The 20,954-nt window shown below is 37.5% G+C and overlaps 1 protein-coding gene across 1 annotated transcript; it reads right to left on the reverse strand.

The window, feature by feature from the left end:
• Positions 1 to 1,866: 1,866 nt before the first annotated feature.
• LOC146145632 (uncharacterized) lies at positions 1,867 to 12,277 on the reverse strand. The gene is made up of 12 exons (XM_083389878.1): positions 12,106 to 12,277; positions 11,635 to 11,758; positions 11,074 to 11,227; positions 9,556 to 9,773; positions 9,135 to 9,281; positions 8,539 to 8,623; positions 8,064 to 8,152; positions 7,801 to 7,993; positions 7,014 to 7,244; positions 5,844 to 5,987; positions 5,220 to 5,355; positions 1,867 to 3,769 (listed from the first exon to the last, which is right to left on the reverse strand). Exons 1-12 carry the CDS (start codon positions 12,156 to 12,158, stop codon positions 3,658 to 3,660), a joined length of 1,686 nt encoding a protein of 561 aa, XP_083246004.1. The 5' UTR covers positions 12,159 to 12,277; the 3' UTR covers positions 1,867 to 3,657.
• Positions 12,278 to 20,954: the final 8,677 nt, after the last annotated feature.

Raw genomic sequence — 20,954 nt, forward strand, 5'->3', positions numbered from 1 at the left:
AGTTAAAATTTTACTAAACAAATTTTCTCCGCGCTATGAGAAATTCGCCCTTGTTGCAATTTTGGTAGAATTTCTTATTACGAACCATGGTCCTTATAGTTCAATTAAAAAAAATATTTCCAAGTAAGCTATAGTCATAAAATGGATTTGTTCAGACACAAATATTGACCGAGCTTATAGTAAAGATGTTGGCCAGTGGGTAACTTTTGACGTTTTTGCATCGGCAGGTTTTATATGCCCCGTAAAATGGGATCAGGAAGTCTGAACATAAACTTTATCCATCCTTTAACATACAACAGAATTTAACGTAAAATATAAGAAGAGAACAGTTGCTTATTTTGCATGCAAATAATGCTACTCAAGTGAACCAATACTTGACCCACCCTAACCCAAACGCTAAACCCGCACCCTAACCCAAAGAATGTGTGTTGTGGGAGGATTCTAGACCAGCCCCTAAATTTCTAGTACACAAATTACAGATATACAGTCGATTTCACGAAGTAAAACATGAACATATGAAATGGATATAAAACACCAGGAGTGAAAAAGTGGGTGGGTTCGTCGGGTGTGCTTTAAAAACTTATCGTTGTCCTTAAATCAACTGATAGTAAGGAGAGTACAGTACATCAGGTTGCGTTATATTGGACAAACAACAGGCCAGGACACGTAATGTAAAGCGCAATTAATTTGAATCACCTGTTTCGATAAGCTTCATCGAAATTGGTAGACTTCTTACGAGGGCTGAGGAGTCGTTTAAAATAAATCCGAGTCCAACTCCGGCGAAATGTGCAATTTCGTCGAGTCCAGCTGAGACTCTACAGCCTGTATTTCACTCATTTACGTAACTTTTCACTCATTTACGATATTGAGGTGGATTTTCAGCAATTCAATCATAGGGGTGTCATATAATTGTCCAGCAAAACAAACCGAAGGTGTCGAGCCCCGAGTTCGGCGCGCTGCTACTTACAAAACAAGCTATTATAAGATTAGAGAGCAAGTTTTTAGTGTGTCGTACATTATATTTCTGTTAATTCACAGCGTATGCATGAAATAATTCATTCGCGTACTGGAATGGCTCCTAAAAAATGTGGGCAGAATCTGTTTAAAATACCTGAACAAATAACTGAGGTTTTTACATGCATAGGCAAAGATGAGAATTCGCATATATGATCAGTTTTAAACTTCAACATCGTTTCATGCGAAGGACTAAAAATGTTATTGCTAAAATGTTACGAGACTACTAAACCTTAACAACAACATAAACACCCGCTTTTCAAATCTATGGCCTGAAGACTAATTGTTTTTTTAATTATTGGTTGTGCTACGAATTAAGCAAAATTTAATAATCATTGTTGAATATAGTTTAGTAATGTTTAACAAACTTACATTCTAGCATTAAAAAGGCTGTATTGTTCGAGAGATTATGTTTGACTTAAAAATATTTTATTTGACAAAATGTTGACCTACTGGAAATACATTGGTTTAAACCTGTGCTTGTCACCCTGGGGTGCTATTTCTAATCTTAAGGGTGCCGCGACATATTTGGGAATGTTTAAGAATCTGAATTTTGCTCAACTCTTACAACTTTTTTTGTGAGATTAGTCTGAAATAAATTCAATTAAAACTTCCTACGTTGTGCAGAGTTGATGTGTGTTATTCCAGTTCCGTTTATTGTGACATTCTAAGTGAATACCTACGGATAAATCTTATAGGGGTTCCGCAATATATTTACTATTTCGGAAGGGTGCCGCTAGCCATAAAAGGCTGAGAAACACTGGTTTAAACAACGCATTGCTGTATAAAAAACTAAATTGGCGTTTTTCGTCGTCAGTCATTTGTTTTCGATGTTTTACTGACAACCGGTGGTTCACAGTTTAGTTATATTTCCGGGATTATGCAAAACACTTAGATAGCTTAGTTGATATTTTTGGCATATCAACTATAAAAAGGCCAAAGAAAAACAAGGCATTGGTTATGTTAGAAAATTAATGGGCACACACTCATGGTTGAAATACAAAATAAAGAAATGTCAAAAAAATGGTAAAAACAATTACAAACAAAGACCTAACATATTTATCGAATTAGGAACTAATTGCAAATTACCAACGAAAAAAAGACACGGTAAATACCGTTCAATACTTTGTCGAAATCAGAGATACACAACTATCTAACGAAAAAACAAAGTTCGAGCTAAACCTAATGCGATAAGCCAGGCCTGTGTGGTTAATTCTGCCGGCTAGCGTGTCCCGAATATTCCTCTAATAAAGATATAATAATATAATTTAAATAATGTTGGATATAAACCATATCTAAATTTGATAAAATAATAAATTGAACGACAGTTTAAAATAGATCACTGCAGTTTTAGCTATAACGATGTTTTTGCATTTTGTAAAAGTTATTTCGAAACGATGTTTTTTGCATTTTGTAAAAGTTATTTCGAAACGATGTTTTTTGCATTTTGTAAACGATTTTGACTTGAAATAATTTTGAACTAACGTGCAAACTTTTTTTTTTGCAAAGCCAAAAAATATTCGCGCTACTCTATATTAATGGTAAAAAACGAAATCATTGAAACTGAAACGTGAAAAGACTGGAAGACTATGTTAAATATAAGGTTTGGTTAGAATGTCGGTACTATCACTTAGTATCGACTTACGATTCTGTTCCGATAATATTGGATACTTCTAGCCTCAATTCTTTTCTGGTCTTAAAACCAAGTAAATCGAAACCTGAGTTTTCACAGTGTTTAGGGCAGGGGTCGGCAACCATTTTTTTGTCGCGGGCCATAACCAAACTCAGAAAGGTCTCTGCGGGCCGCACAAAATGTTAACTGATAATTGTGTTATTAAAATGTTAGAACCGTTGTCAGGCGGGCCTCGGATAGTTTTTTGCACTTTTATATTTAATTACATTTAAGGAGGCAGTAAAGTGATGTCGGAAATGGCAAAAAAAGCGTTTGTTTAGTTTAAAATTCGGGGTCACACGTCATCATCCATACTACTAATGAAAATTAAATAAAACTACTTTTGAGGAAACGCGATAACTTTAATAGTTAATCTAGTACAGTGTTTGTTATCTTTTCAATTCAGGCATGCCTGACAAGCGAAGCAAGCGCGATGTCTTTTTGGTACACCGATATTTCTTTTAAATTTCTTGCAAGTTTTCATTACATTACCGAAAATAAAAAAATGTTAAAAAATATATGTCCAATATTTTTGAATACATTTTACGTTTGTCCGCGACGCACTTGGCAGCCTTCCACGGAGCAAAGGTAAAGAAGCGCTGATCTATATTTCAAAAGAATTTTTCGCACTTACGTAGTTAAAATAGCCAAAAAGTATTTAAAATGGACTCATGTCTAGTTTGTCAAAGAGGCGGCGGGCCGGATGAATTACATTGGTGGGCCGATGCGACCCGGGGCCGTAGGTTGCCGACCCCTGGTTAAAAGCTTTTGGCGCATGAATTAAGGTGCATAGTGTCGGTGAGTAAGAAAGGTTAAAAAAATAATATTGAAAACTATTTTTTTTAAAAAGCGGGCGTTCAAACGTTTAAAAATCTTCGTAATTTTTTTTTTTTTAACATTTTTTCACAAGTGCTAAAACGGTCTTGAACTTTTCGATTTTGCATAATATAGAAAATGTGTCACAGGCAGGTTTAAGAAATCGGCACCAGTCGGGAATAGCTCGCTTTGTCAGCGCTCTCCTTAATGAACCTCCATTCCAATGACGTCAAGTCGTGATCGTAAAGCCGAAGGAGGTCATCGTCACTGAAGATACAGAAAACTTTAAGCGTAATTCAAAACCGTACAATGGTATAGTGATAAAATTCTGTGGTTGTCAACATTTTTTAGCGACGCCTTTTAAAAAGTTTGTTGTAATTGCTAAGTACCTAGCGACAAGAGTCTTACTAATTGTTTATCTATTGGTTCGTTTTTAACAAAACATAAAATATATCGATGTTGATTTTTTGCATCAATTATTTTGAATGCACGTATCACAGGATAACACGAATTGCAAGCTTTTTTTGCGCATTTAAGTTTGGTACGAAATACACTACTCATTTTGCGACTTCTTTAAAAATTGAAACGACACATCAGGGCGTTGCGACGCACGGTTAGAGAACCTAAACATAAAATGACATAGAATTGTTTCTGATATGATTAGCGACTAGGTTGTGTGCTTTAAATTCAGTTTTTATCTAATTTTCGTTTCACAATAAATTCTACTTTGTTCAATGGTATAAAATACTACCAACGTAAAATATATTATACGATAACTAAACTTGACTTGATTTAAAAGAAAATAAGTTCAGGTGAGATAAAAAAATAGTGAAGCGTTCCTTATACAAAAAAGTTAAAAGTTTGTCCAGGAAAGGGTAAATTTCAGGTTTAGAGATTAGTTTTACATATGGTTTCGGTATTTAGGTAATTCTAATCGTTTTATTGGGTTTAAAAAGCCCTAATAGAGATTAGTGGCTACCATTTTTTAAATTCAGAGATGATTAAAACTAGATTTTGAGTGAATACAAATGGGAGAGCGAATAGAACAAAAAATTTTCATTGGGATTCTTAGGAAACTTCATCTTTACATAAAAATAATCCTTTGCGAAACATTTGGAATTTTAATACCGAAAAAAAGAAGAATTGTATTCAGAATTTAAGAAAACCTTCCCCTGGTTCTTATATCCTATCGTTGAGAAACTTCGCCAAAAGAGAGGTCAATAAGAATAGAAAAAGGTGACAAATCCAGGAAAAAAACAATTAACAGAATAGCCTGTAGATATAGATACATCTTATCGCAAAAAAAATCGGTCTTGGATGGCACTTTATCAACAAAAAATATTAAGGACAAATACTCGATTTTAGCCTTTAACGAAAAATGACAGTGCTGGTGCCAACCAGAGTTGGGTCAATTACATTAATTCAGTTCAATTACAATTACAATTACTCCCTTAAATGTTTCAATTACATTAAAAATTGTAATTAAATACATCAATTACAATTTTCGGCAATGAAACCAAAATTTTCTCAATATCAATGTATTGAGCCAAAAGTTTAGCAAATTACAATTACAATTAGAATTACACAGAATACAAATGCTTTAATTGCAATTAAAATTACATTAAAACCTGTAATTAATTACATCTATTACAATTAAAAATTACAATTGATCCAACTCTGGTGTCAATGCCTTGGTGGTGAGCACCAATGTGTTTACCCTATTATAGCGATGACGATCTTCCCGTGCGCCGCGCAAGCGTCTTGCAAACGAGCTACGTTGGTCAGTCGGTTCCCCACCACGTTTCCAGTCGACGAAGAGAGGTCGTACTCTTGCACGGCCAGCGTGTTGTTTTCTGTAGACAAGGGAAACGACAACAATTTCATTAAAGATTTTATTTAGGGCACGGCATTGGCGTTTTTTTGTTTTTATGCGGAATAAACGTATTTAAAAATAATTCATTATCACGTTTTTATTGCCAATGTTAGCCAGGATAAACTTTTGATTCCTTAATAACAAAGCCAAGCAAAGACATTGTTTTGATAGTAATTTAATGTCCAATATTGTTAAACTGTAAAAGGTGTTTTAGGTTTTTAATTTAAACATCTTAACCGGCTAGCACGAACTGAGGTGATACCAGAAACAAAAACAACAACCTTGCGTATTATAACAAAGAAATAATTAGTTTCATTATGTTTTCATATTTTTGAAAATTATTTTTGATATAATTATTTTAAACCCGACAAATATTTAAAAAAAATTTTCATCAATAAAAGGTTGGAACATATGGAGCCCTACATGGCAATTATGAAACTAGCAAATACGGCATGCACTTGTAATGACCTAGGGTTAAGATGTACATCTGATTATTTACTGCCACGGCTTTTACACATCCAACCGGGAGAGAATAGATATCTTCGGTGGAATTGTTGTCGGGGTCATATTCTTCACAGGTCAGGAGGTCGTAGTTCAGTGCAAGTAGATTCCCTGCGTAAAGATATAACGTTAAAAATATCTATAGAAAAAGATGGTTTGCGAGCAAAAGAAACGCTGTACTGTACACTTGTGAGTTGAGACTTAGCCAATTTGTTGATCTTGGTTATTTACATCAGTGTATCTCCGCCGATGGGTCGCGACACACAATTGGGTCGCCGTTCAGATGATTAGATTAATTGGGACTGGTTCTGCGCAAGTTTTGTCCAAAGACTAAGAAAAAACGGAAGCACTACGCAGTAGCTCATGTTAAAAAAATTTGAATTTTTTTTTTTTAATAGAATATCACGAAACGTTCAGTTAAAAAGAATTGTGTCGCCAAAGTTTTGCAGTTATACATTTGGTTGCCCGCAAAAAAAGATTGAGAAACCCTAATTCATAGAATGAAACACACCGGGCAAGTTACAACTCAATGTAGCGAACAAATTGCGGTATTGGTGCGTGTTTGGACAATACCGGGGAATCCGGGGATAGACTATTTTCTTTTACAATGAAACCTAATCAATCCACATTTTTTTGCACCAATCGGAATCCCTTGTTTTTATACGCTTATAGAGACCCCTTAAACTGCAGAATTCGCATAACAAAACAGAGTACGCTCCATATGTTAGTTTTCTTTTAACTAGTCCCAACACTACACTTACAATAAACGCAAAACTAAAATATGTTTAGTAAACCTCCACGAATTTCGAATAACGTCGACAAATTTCGACTTGGTAATCCAATGCGTTATACCAGTTTTTAATAAATGAGTATATCTTTATGGAATCCAAAACCGCTGGCAGCAGGTTTCTGCTTGTTGATCACTGTTCCACTGAGGCATATATTAAAAATTAAACCCAACGTTTAAACACAGAGCTCGAATTTAGGAACTGACTATGCCAGTATAGGCGAAATACATATTCATTTAAAAAGTCTGTATCTGTGTTTTACTCGGAATTTTAAACTTTGAGATTTGTTTACGGTTTAAAAAAGAGCCATTGTTGATAAGTGGTTGTTAGATTGAGTATAATAACTAACTGTGGATGACTGTCACGTCTTGTGCAGGTTTAATCAGTCTCCTTGGCAAATCATCGGGTGTACGTTGAGACGAACCAAAAGCAGGTTGAGGAACAGAACCGAAACGAAAACTAGATGGTGCGACAGTGTGAGTATGACCGACAATGCTACCGTGTTGTACAGCAGCCGGCTGCTGTGGAGTTTTTGTTGTGAGACGTTCGATAAGTTGATCCCCAACAGCCCACATCGAGCCTATAAAACAAATGAAGTTATTTTCATAGTAGGTTTCTACTTAAAATGTAAAGGTTTTTCCTAATAGAAATTTGGAATAGCAACAACGGCAAATTCGTAATAATACCAGAATTATACAAATATCTAAGACTGAATAAAAAACTGCCCCCCAAAAACACTTGTTACAGGTCTTATTCCGATAGGTAGTTCCGCTGGATCTTGTTGCTTTAAACGTCTTAACAATTTAACTGTATTTAGACTTTGCTGTATTGTACTAGGGCTGTGCGTGTTATGGGGTCACAGCCCATATACCTCGCAAGATCATAATATCAAAACTCACAAATGCTGAGGTCTCGGTCTCGGTTGCAAAATGAATATACACATTTTAGCGAAGGTTAAAATGACTTTTACCCAAAACATCGGTATTGGTAACATTTAAAATACCAGACATCCTCCAGTAAGTGGAAAGTTGATAGGAAAATACTATCGGCAACACATTTTTCTATTTCTCGTGTATTGTAAAATTTGTAATGCATATTTACCAAAGCTTATGATAAATAACTAAATAGCTACGCACCTCCAAAAGCGGTCACGACAAACTTGCGAAGTGTGCAGCCAGTTAAATCAAGTGATTGCCAGGTACTGCTTAGGTATTGTAGATTCAATCGCATGCAGGAATTTGACCTGGTTTCCCCCATAGTTTCACCGATCACGTAAAAATACCCTTCGTGGCACAACAATCCCGCTTCAATTTGCTCTTTATTGTGCATCTAAAGTTCATAAACATAATTTTACGATAAGCAATGTCCACCCTTGTAATCTGTAGCGCTTTCTATTTACCGTTGCTGCATGTTCTTCGTTTGACAGCAGATTGAATGATCGCAAGTTAGTTGAGGTATCGTTCATTACAAAAATACAGTCTTTCAAATCTGCAGATTCGTTTGATTATACGTTTTTATTAAAAAAAAACAATGTTAACAAACATTAACAAATCACAAATATAAAACTGTATTCTTTGACCAGCTATAAATATTGCAGTTTTTAAACAAATTTGCGAGAGGACCTTTCGCAAGCCATTTCTCTAAAATGAAGCACAAAGCGAGCCGACAGTTCGTTCAAACATAAATTTGAAAAGTTCAAACATGAATTGAAAAAGATAACTTTTCTAAAATTACACTTCTCAAAATTATTATTTGCTAATTTATTTATTTTTTTTTATTCAATTACATTGAAATAAAACAAATATTACTTTTCAAAAAAAGCAAATTTCTTAGTTTCAAGTCACATACATGAATTTTTGATTGCTGAAACATACCAGTTGGTGGTTCAATGTCTTTTATTATTGCAACCAGCTTGTTGATCATCAACTTTGCACAACTTGAGAATTCAAATGAAATCCCCTGCAAAAATTCGCCAGTGTATTGGAATATATGCAAACACATTGCTAATATTAACTAAGTTATCTGCAGAGCAATTCGATTTGTTTTACCAACTGAGTAACTCAGGCTTATCGCCTGATAGCCTGCATAGCTCATATATATAGTAACAATTTCAGAATGGTCAGGGTCGTAAGTTAGAATCTCACCGCAGGCATGTTTCTTGTGGCCAATGTCTTGCTTAGAACATAATCCCTACAAGGCCCATTGATTTGTGTGCTAATAGTGAATTTTGGGTATAACAATTTGGTATAACAATGATACGGGGTTGTTATTGTTGGCCAGTGCAACTTCTAACATGGCTGATCCAAGCTAATAATATGCACATATATGTGTATTATCCTAACCTTAAATAGATACTATGTTTTAAGTTCAAATAATAAGTTTATATATGTATTAACATAATTAAAGTTCCTTTGTATATTAAGGTTATGTGGTACTGATACTTCTGTGTTGATTGCATTCCAATACTTACTGTTTTTGATAGCTTGTCCAACAGATACAGTTTTCTAAGTTTTTCAAAGTCAATCAGTGAAAATAATACCGGAAAGTATTGCCTTCGATTTTCATCAGCTTCTACCCATTTTTGAATGAAAGTCAAGGCGGCTTCTTCAGATTCACTCTGCATACAAAGTAATAAGTTAACGTTGGTAAAACAGAGACAAACCAGTGACAATTGTAAATAATTTCTGTCATGAATAATATAAAAGCCATATTTTTTAGGAAAACATTTTGGATTAATAGACTTTTAGATGTAAACTGGTGATACAAGCATTAGTTAGTATTACAAACTAGCTATGGAGGTTGAAAATATACATTGTAAAGCAATGTTTTTAGGGCAACATTACCAATAGTTACAATGGTTAAGGGTACATCAGTGTAATTGTTTTACTTACACCATCAGATTTTAACTGAATAAAACTTTGAAACGTTTTGAAGTCCATATCAGACAATACATCATTTCCTTTGACAATAGCAAAATTACTTCTAAGGTATTTTTCAATTTCAGATTCCAACTTTTCGTTTTGAACTTTTGTTGACCTTATCCATGACGACAAACAATTACCGAAATTCAGGTTCTGGATGACAAACCTTGAACACTGTTCTTCCAAATCTTGTGAATAGAAAAAGTATAGCTTGTTAGACATATTAGGCATTACTATTTTATTACCAATATTATCAGTATATTATCAGAAGTAAAATATTATCAGAAAGTAAACAACGCCTAAACAACATTATCCTGAAACAATTGCAACACAATTTATTACATCAAAAGTATTTTAGTTAATCATTGCTTACTGTAGAAATTATAGGCGCCAAACTTTCAAAATCACAAAACATTTTTTTGAACCAGTAAAAAATGTTTACTCATCAGTCATCACCAACAAAACGTAACATCTTTTCGAAAACCTATTTTGTGATTCTGCGCTTTATCTGTAAAACAATGCGTTCTTTCTCTTGAAATTTCGTCAGGATAAATTGTTGTTAAAGCAAATGTGCTTGTTTGAAGGGTCGAAGTTATAGTGACAATGTACTCCGCACATAATAAAGTGGCCTATGCGCTGTCCGACCCTAAACTTCTTCCAAAACAGGATTATTTAGTCACAATATGCAATTTCAAGTCAATCTTGCCGACAAAATCGTAGTCCCTTGCACTGATTTTGGAGTAACCGTCTTAATTTGGAGTTACCATCATGATTTGGAGTTACCATCATGATTTGGAGTTACCGTCATGATTTGGAGTTACCGTCATGGTGAGCAAAGCGAGAATGAATTTTTTTAAGATATAAGACAAACAAAATTGGAGACAATTTTTTAAGGTAATCGAATAACCAGTGCGAGAAATTCTGCTTTATTAAACAACAACCTTTATATATATGATTGGCGTTCGAAAGCTCATACATAAGAATCTAAGTTTATTTAATATTTTGAGTGACCAAATATCCCAGCCTTTTAACACTGGTAATTGTGACGCCAGACAAAGCACGGTGTTATACGGCTCAAAAGTTAGGAAAACAGATTAACACTAGTCAGACTCAGTTGATGGCTTAAGACATTTATCACTGAATTTTTTTCTAAACTCACAGTTCTTAGACGTAATCTACACTAACACAAGCGGGTATTTTGTGATTATAGCGCTTTATTGATTTGTAGGTGCAACACTTTTGCAGATGGTACTTCTCCCCATGTAATTCAGGAAAATTTTGCACATGTAGTGAATCTAACCCGTCTTACTGGCGGCATATATATATTGTGCTATCTTTATTATTGTGTTGACGGAAGTACATTTGAACCTTAATTGCACATGACACTTGGTCAAATCCAGGGTGTTAAAAAACTCTCTGCACACTTATGTTTGGCACCTATTGTAGAAATGTCTCTAATGAGTATTTACATGCATTGATAATCCTAACCTTCTATTGCTAAGTAATTTGCAACAGCATAAACATCAAATGCATTTTCCTCTGTTATGGCATAAACTCCACTGTACAAAAATGTAAGAATCTCTTTCAAATCATCTGCACTGACCCCTTCAATTTTAAAGTTGCGTTGATATTTGTCATTCATCTGTAAGAACATTAAAAAATTACAGTTTCTAAATTTCATTTTTTTAATTATTCTGTAAAACTGCAAAATCTAAACCGGTATTCAAGTATTGGCATGAAGTTAAAAAACTATACGCTAACTATCATTAACGAAAAACAATGACAAGCAGTTACTAAAAAAAAACTGTTTTTAACCAATAATCTTTTTTATAAAAAAGGGTAAAACATAAAATCATTTCTTCAATTTTAACAGAAATATATATTCGCCTATAAGGCATTATCAGTTTCTGTACAAAAAGCAAACATGAGAAATGCTAAAAATAAAAGTTCCTTACTACCCAAAGTGTTTCAGCTACTTTTAACCAAATGTAAAAAACAACCTTAGTTTATCAAACTAATTCTACTACTTATTTTAGCAACCACACTTACCTCAGTGGTGAACAGTTTATCGAAAAAGGTTGACAGCATTGATAAAACATTTTTATGCACAGGAAACTCTTGGTCGTCGCACAAAAGTGTAGCATCGCAATGCTTCTTTTCTTGCAACCTATCTCTAAATTAAAATAAAAAATTCATTTAAAGGGCAATCTAAAAAAAAACATAAAAATATAAACATGGTATGAATCAGAAGGTTATTTTTTAATTTATACATTATACGATTTATAGTGTAAGTTTGCTTTATTCAAACAAAGAATCAATCCATATCAAAAGTTGCTCGCACATTCATAGGTACAATTTAAGATTTTTACCCAGACCGTTAAAAGTCTAAATAGAGTAGAAAGTTATTATTTAAAGTGAAAACCTTTATAAAATATTATAAACTATAAATATAGATGTTAAGAGAAAATTTCCCAATTTATAATCTATATTGATAGGATATGTATAATATGAAAAACTTACAAATTAAGTTTATTCAGAACTTTACTTCCATGTTCAATAGCACTGTAGTCCATATTAGGAAAATAAACTACTCTTCAGGAATGAGGTTAACCTTGGAAAATATTTTGGAATTTACTTACTGTTCTGAAATATTCCTAAAATATAAATCTGATAAGTTGATAACACAAATAACTTTTTCCGTTGAAGCGCAACCTATAGGTCCTCTATGGGGCTTTCCCTAAAATACACAGTGTCGCAGTTTTTAGTTTAAGAAAATGTTGCGAGTTTAAGAAATGTTGTTTTAGGAATTGCGAATCCAAAGTTTAAAACATCTTACTTCGCAAATACTGCAACATCACTTTTTAATTGGACATTGGAGAGCAGTGCTTTTCCACCCATGGATCGCGAAACAATGTTGGCTTGATGATTGCAGCTCTCACAAAGAAATTCGTTGTTAAACTTATGCGTAGTAGGCTAGGCCCTATTAGGGTCTACTACAGGGATGACCAATCTTTAACCTGAAAGGGCCGCATTGCCACTTAAAAAATTCGAAGGGCTGCAAAATCTATTGAATTAAAGTGGTGACGTCATAAGTTACGTCATATCGTGACGACATAAAACAACTTCTTATAAACACCTGCTCTTCGAGAGTGAACTGATGTGCAAATATGCACGTAAATCTCGGCCTTATCGCAAAGCGCGAAAAATTGAGTTTATCAATACCGTATCATCCCGTGGTACGACCAGTGCCGGGTGCATCTAAAAGATCGCAAGGATCGCAAAGGATCGCAAGGATCGCAAGGATCGCAAGGATCGCAAGGATCGCTAGGATCGCTCGCAAGGATCGCAAGGATCGCTCGCAAGGATCGCTAGGATCGCTCGCAAGGATCGCAAGGACCGCAAGGATCGCTAGGATTGCTTGTAAGGATCGCAAGGATCGCTCGCTCGGATCGCTCACAAGGATCGCAAGGATCGCTTGCAAGGATCGCTCGCAAGAATCGCTCGCAAGGATCGCAAGGATCGCTAGGATCGCTCGCAACGATCGCTAGGATCGCTCGCAAGGAACGCAAGGATCGCTAGGATCGCTCGCAAGGATCGCAAGGATCGCAAGGATCGCTCGCTAGGACCGCTAGGATCGCTCGCAAGGGTCGCAAGGATCGCAAGGATCGCAAGGATCGCAAGGATCGCAAGGATCACAAGGATCGCAAGGATCGCAAGGATCGCTAGGATCGCTCGCAAGGATCGCAAGGATCGCTAGGATCGCTCGTAAGGATCGCAAGGATCGCTAGGATCGCTCGCAAGGATCGCAAGGATCGCAAGGATCGCTTGCAAGGATCGCAAGGATCGCTCGCAAGGATCGCAAGGATCGCTAGGATCACTCGCAAGGATCGCTAGGATCGCTCGCAAGGAACGCAAGGATCGCTAGGATCTTTTTACATAGCCTATATTATATGGTTGGAAAAAATAGTAAATTGAGCAGGGCCGTTTATTTAGTTATCATTTAAAGCAGTGCTCCGCAACCTTTTTTTCACTTGCGGCACACCAACAGAGCTAAAAATATTCGGCGTCACACCAATGATACTATAAATGGTATTATAGTATCAATTGGTCACACCTACGAAATATATGACAAACGACAATAGACAACATAAACGCACCGAAGGCGCCTATAATTTGGCTTTTTACGTCCTATTATTTGCAAGTTTTGTGGTTTTACGCTCTTTCTAAAATATCCTAATACGGCCAAAGGAACACCAGCCATAGGACTGAAATTAGAACAACACCAACGTCAGAATAAAACAAATTTCGGAACTATAATACCTATCGTAATAACGTCTAAATCAGAATAAGTCCTAAACCCGTCGGGATGTTAGTTAAAAAAATGTTTTCAAGTTCGCTCTCCGGCGATTGGACGTAACATAGGTTTTAAAAAAGTTTTAACTATGAAGGAAAGTTCATAAATTTACATCTGGATTATTGCCAACTTGCCAAGGTTTTCTGTAAAATTTGCCGGCTAAAAGTTCAAACTTAAAAAACATCACGAAGCACAATTTGTAATTTTATGCCTACTTTTGAATAGCATTATATTGCCCCTTGCTGTTAGAGCGATTATAAGCATGTAACCAATATAGAACAACTATCCCCAGAGATTTATTGATACAAAAACTAACAATTTTTTTTTTTTTTTCTTCAGTAAAGTTCTGTTTTTTAAAACGTAATTATAGGATTGTATTGAAAACTGCTGCGTTATGGGACGTACTCAATCCACTTTTAAACACCAAAAAAAATTGCGCCGGAAGTGTCCATCTTACTTTTCTATACATATTTATAATTTTGTCTGTTTTTAGACGGTGCACAACGGAAATTACGGTCATAGGAATATTGCTGCCAATAAAGGCTTGCTACCCGAACAACCGTTTTATACGCATTCGACAGTTGGTTCCCAGCCAGAAGACCCGTTTGTTACTGCTATTTTAACGATGCTTGGCAGAAAAGTGGACACCTCTTCCTACCAGTGATCCTTGCGATCCTAGCGATCCTTGCAATCCTTGCGATCCTTGCGATCCTTGCAATCCTTGCGATCCTTGCGATTCTTGCGAGCGATCCTTGCGATCCTTGCGAGCGATCCTAGCGATCCTTGCGATCCTTGCAATCCTTGCGATCCTTGTGATTCTAGCGATCCTTGCGAGCGATCCTAGCGATCCTTGCGAGCGATCCTAGCGACCCTAGCGAGCGATCCTTGCGAGCGATCCTAGCGATCCTTGCGAGCGATCCTTTTATCCTAGCGATCCTAGCGAGCGATCCTTGCGATCCTTGCGAGCGATCCTAACGATCCTAGCGAGCGATCCTTGCGATCCTTGCGAGCGATCCTAGCGATCCTTGCGAGCGATCCTAGCGACCCTAGCGAGCGATCCTTGCGATCCTTGCGAGCGATCCTAGCGATCCTTGCGAGCGATCCTTTTATCCTAGCGAGCGATCCTTGCGATCCTTGCGATCCTTGCAAGCGATCCTAACGATCCTAGCGAGCGATCCTTGCGATTCTTGCGAGCGATCCTAGCGATCCTTGCGATCCTTGCGAGCGATCCTAGCGATCCTTGCGATCCTTGCGAGCGATCCTAGCGATCCTCGCGAGCGATCCTAGCGATCCTTGCGATCCTTGCGAGCGATCCTAGCGATCCTTGCGAGCGATCCTTGCGATCCTTGCAATCTTTGCGATCCTTGCGATCCTAGCGATCCTTGCGAGTGATCCTAGCGATCCTTGCGGTCCTTGCGAGCGATCCTAGCGATCCTCGCAGGCGATCCTAGCGATCCTTGCGATCCTTGCGAGCGATCCTAGCGATCCTCGCGAGCGATCCTAGCGATCCTTGCGATCCTTGCGAGCGATCCTAGCGATCCTTGCGAGCGATCCTTGCGATCCTTGCGATCTTTGCGAGCGATCCTAGCGATCCTTGAGAGTGATCCTAGCGATCCTTGCGAGCGATCCTAGCGATCCTTGCGAGCGATCCTTGCGATCCTTGCAATCTTTGCGATCCTTGCGATCCTTGCGATCCTTGCGAGCGATCCTAGCGATCCTTGAGAGTGATCCTAGCGATCCTTGCGATCCTTGCGAGCGATCCTAGCGATCCTTGCGAGCGATCCTTGCGATCCTTGCAATCTTTGCGATCCTTGCGATCCTTGCGATCCTTGCGAGCGATCCTAGCGATCCTTGAGAGTGATCCTAGCGATCCTTGCGATCCTTGCAATCCTTGCGATCCTTGTGATTCTAGCGATCCTTGCGATCCTTGCGAGCGATCCTAGCGATCCTTGCGAGCGATCCTAGCGACCCTAGCGAGCGATCCTTGCGAGCGATCCTAGCAATCCTTGCGAGCGATCCTTTTATCCTAGCGATCCTAGCGAGCGATCCTTGCGATCCTTGCGAGCGATCCTAACGATCCTAGCGAGCGATCCTTGTGATCCTTGCGAGCGATCCTAGCGATCCTTGCGAGCGATCCTAGCGACCCTAGCGAGCGATCCTTGCGATCCTTGCGAGCGATCCTAGCGATCCTTGCGAGCGATCCTTTTATCCTAGCGAGCGATCCTTGCGATCCTTGCGATCCTTGCAAGCGATCCTAACGATCCTAGCGAGCGATCCTTGCGATTCTTGCGAGCGATCCTAGCGATCCTTGCGATCCTTGCGAGCGATCCTAGCGATCCTTGCGATCCTTGCGAGCGATCCTAGCGATCCTCGCGAGCGATCCTAGCGATCCTTGCGATCCTTGCGAGCGATCCTAGTGATCCTTGCGAGCGATCCTTGCGATCCTTGCAATCTTTGCGATCCTTGCGATCCTAGCGATCCTTGCGAGTGATCCTAGCGATCCTTGCGGTCCTTGCGAGCGATCCTAGCGATCCTCGCAGGCGATCCTAGCGATCCTTGCGATCCTTGCGAGCGATCCTAGCGATCCTCGCGAGCGATCCTAGCGATCCTTGCGATCCTTGCGAGCGATCCTAGCGATCCTTGCGAGCGATCCTTGCGATCCTTGCAATCTTTGCGATCCTTGCGATCCTTGCGATCCTTGCGAGCGATCCTAGCGATCCTTGAGAGTGATCCTAGCGATCCTTGCGATCCTTGCGAGCGATCCTAGCGATCCTTGCGAGCGATCCTTGCGATCCTTGCAATCTTTGCGATCCTTGCGATCCTTGCGATCCTTGCGAGCGATCCTAGCGATCCTTGAGAGTGATCCTAGCGATCCTTGCGATCCTTGCGAGCGATCCTAGCGATCCTTGCGAGCGATCCTTGCGATCCTTGCAATCTTTGCGATCCTTGCGATCCTTGCGATCCTTGCGAGCGATCCTAGCGATCCTTGAGAGTGATCCTAGCGATCCTTGCGGTCCTTGCGAGTGATCCTTGCGATCCTTGCGAGCGATCCTAGCGAGCGATCCTTGCGATCCTTGCGATCCTTGCGATCCTTGCGATCCTTGCGATTCTTGCGATCCTTGCGAGCGATCCTAGCGATCCTTGCGATCCTTGCGATCCTTGCGATCCTTGCGATCCTAGCGAGCGATCCTTGCGATCCTTGCAATCCTTGCGATCCTTGCGATCCTTGCGATCCTTGCGATCCTTGCGATCCTTGCGATCCTTGCGATCCTTGCGATCCTTGCGATCCTTGCGATCCTGTATACTTTAGATGTACCGCCAGTGCCTATATATTGATAGTCAATATATAGGCACTGGTAGGCCTACCACTGCTTTGGGCTGCTATATTTTCTTAAAACGGTCCGCAAAAACACACATCTTGCTTAATAATGATGGTTGCACAAGTGTTCGATTGACTTTGAAATGCTACACTAGGCTAGATTATAGTCTTAGATATAAGATTATACATCATTATAGGCCTACACCAAATATACTGCGCGTTCTACACTTGGTCGCGGATTGGACATCCCTGGTCTACGAAAAATGTTGTGTAGAATTACTGCAAAAACAATCGAGTATAACTGAAAAAATTATCTCTTTGTAGTTTTTGTTGTTTTGATGGAATAATATTAGTTTACCAATGACATGGTAGTTTACCAATGACATGGTATTATCTTCTCAGAATTATTTAAATTATTATTTTTTTTAAAGTTATTTAAAATGTTTTAAAAGTAACTCCGTTTGACATAATAATAATACCTTTAGTTTCGGCCTTTCCCTGGATAAGTAACCGCAGACCCTTTAAAACAAAAAGCTTACGATAGGACTAACCCAAACTAACTTGCGCCGAGTTATTTCTACATGGCACTGCCTATTATGCTAATAATCTTCAGACATATAAATACCGGTAATAAGTTAAATTTATACTTGTTCTATTATTATAAACCAAAAGAGTAGGCAACAGCCATTGTCTTTTGTGGTTGGCTATAAGGCGCTAAGCAACTGAGTGGGACACACAATCGTAGGAGACCGGAGTCAGGCAGAAAGTGTGATAGGCTACGTAGGCATATACATTAGGGTTGCTATACGTCCGGATTTCCCCGGACATGTCCGGAATTTTAGTGATCAAACTGCGTCCGGGGGGAAATGCCTAAATATGCTTAAAAGTCTGGAATTTTTTAAAATTGTTTGTTACGTTGCGGGTAATAATTTCATTGTTACGTTAAAAACGACAATACAGCGCTCTATTTGGGATACATGGATGAGTGGAGCTGGGCTAGTAGCTGAAGGCCTTATATCTTGGTCGATATTGCAAAATTTAGAACATGTCTGAAACAATAAGAGCGTATGTTTGCTGAAAAAATTTATAAAGCAGTAGAAAAATAGCGCAACAAGAAGTCGGTTGCAGACCAAATAAGAATACCAAGGAAATTGTCGTTTTGTTTAATGCTTATTGAGAACTTGCATTCGTGTATTGCAATACAACATTTCTTTTCTGTTTGTCTATAGTTTCGTGTTTATCCTTCTTTCACAAAAAAAAAACAATGGCGGTAAAGTACTTTGGTAATATTCTAAAGTTGGTCAATGCAACTGAGGTAAATTTGTTATGGATTGCGCATTATCAAATATCGTAAACCTGGCCTAGAGATCACCAGAGGTCAAATCAGAGATGGCCCAATAGTCTAGTGAATTCACGATACTATGTTCAAAAATCCGCCCGGTATACAATGGATAGGCAAAGCATTGCCAGTGTGACGTCATATAGACAGACAATGTGTTCATATCTCATTTTAAAAACCGCTAGTGTGGACTGTCCGGATTTTAGGCCACGAAAATATGGTAACCCTAATATACATGCTAGGCCTACTTCTAGAGCTTGAACCAGAAAACTTATTCCACCAACCAGTCAGCGGATATAGAATTGTTTAGATCCGGGTACATTTTGAAATGACGTCACGAAAACCTAAAAAGTGGCCCCGTGGATGTCATTAAACCTGTGGGGTTCCTGACGAAATTGTAAGGGATTATCGCAACTTTTTTTGATTTAATTTGCGCTGGACATCTTGCTCATTTATTCGAACCTTGGAGTAATTTATGATTATTTTATTTTTAATTTCTTTTGTTAGAAAAATGTAGGATATGGTCTTTAAAATTTTAAACGAGTAGCAAAGGGGTAGGTCAGGTCAAGAGAACCACCGCACTAAACAGCCAAGCTAATGCACCACATCCGTCAATAGTTACACTTGGCTCATCTCAGCAGCACTCCTTAGAAAAACTTAATTCGACGTCTATATTAATAAGGTTTAAAAGCTTCTTAATCAGCGATCCGGCCATTCAATGTAATTCGTCCGCCATGCGTCCTGCGATTGGGCAAGTACCTAATTGCAAAAAAACGAGCTTAATCTTGTTTTACTTTGAAATATATTTACATCTTCAAAAAATATTTTCAGTCCGCCTTTTCTTCTGATATGCAGTCCAGCGTTTATGATATACATATTAAAATAAATAAGGACCATGCGAATCTTTTCGATTTGCCAAATGTCTTACGTCTTCCTCTAAATCAAAAGTTTGCCAACTTACACCAATCAAACGCATTTTTTGCTGACCTCTTGATTAGAATTTGAGCAAGTTTTATTAGCATAAAAATAAGTTACAGTTATTATAATAACATTTTCAAGAGCCACAAGTTTTTATAACAAAATTGTTAGTGGAAAGTTATTACGGGCAGGAGACCTTACTGAGTTTGGTTTTGGCCAGCGACTAGAATAGGGTTGCCGAACCCTGTTCCAAATAGTACATTTAAGTAGCCCATTTGACGTTTATCTTTTCCAATGACTTTCTAGCAAAAAAAATTACTAAATTAATCAAGCAACACTTTTATAAATGTTTCCTGTTTTTGCAGCACAATTATACACTAATATTTACTCAACTAAAAGTCCAGAATGATAAATTACGTTGTTCACACAGCTGAATAAATGGACCAAAAGTGCAACACAAAATAAAGAAGTGATAATTACACTGAAAATTCCTAAACAAAAGTATGACTGTTATTAACACAACATCACTCCAAAGTTATTAATATGTTACTAAAAATGTATATGTATAATAAATTCAACACTCAATAAAGTGTATGTATTTTGTATTAGCTCATGTCACTGGCATTAAAATGTATATCAATACTACTACCATAACTTAAAACAATAACTTTATGTTCTTATTTTGTATACCAATAAAAAACAAAAAATAATAAAAAATAGAAATTATATTATATTTATTTTACTAAATAAAATTTTGTTTATATTATATTAAAGAGAAGTTACATTAACTAAAAAAAAGCACAAACAATTACAGAAACCAAACATCACTTCATATCGTATATGGAACTTATAACTATAAGCATACAGGTGTAAATATGCAATTGTAAACCGCTACAAAATACATTCATATAAAAAAGTGTGAATTGTGATTTTAGAAGTAACTGTTCTAAAAATCTACTGGCTGCACCATAATATAAATAAAGAACAGGTTAAATAATACACCGGTAAGTAGAAATAAAAACTTAGCCACTGATAATAAACAGTAAATCAAAAAAACAGCTTTGTGGCAGTTTGTAATACAAAAATACTCTCAATTTCTCTAACAGGCAAAATGCTTGTTGCAAGAAATATAAATCTTGACAACCGAATTTCACCAAATATGCCAAGTATATTGTTACTCTTTGCTTGATATGTTTGCGAAAAAATTTCAATTTAGCAGTTGGATTCAAGTAGTAGCAGATTTTAAATATTTTTTAATTAAAGAAACAAAATGCACTGCCAAGAAAAAAGGATGACAACACGACACAAATTAAACAGAATAAAACAAATTACTATTTTTTTGGAAAAGCAAAAGACAAACATAACGAGATTTTTTTTTTGATATTTCTCTAGGGAAAAAAAACAGTGGCAATACAGCAAATGCCCATATTCACAACGTT

The sequence above is a fragment of the Ascidiella aspersa genome, chromosome 5 (genome assembly GCF_963924565.1).
Source record: "Ascidiella aspersa chromosome 5, kaAscAspe10.2, whole genome shotgun sequence".
NCBI lineage: Eukaryota > Metazoa > Chordata > Ascidiacea > Phlebobranchia > Ascidiidae > Ascidiella > Ascidiella aspersa.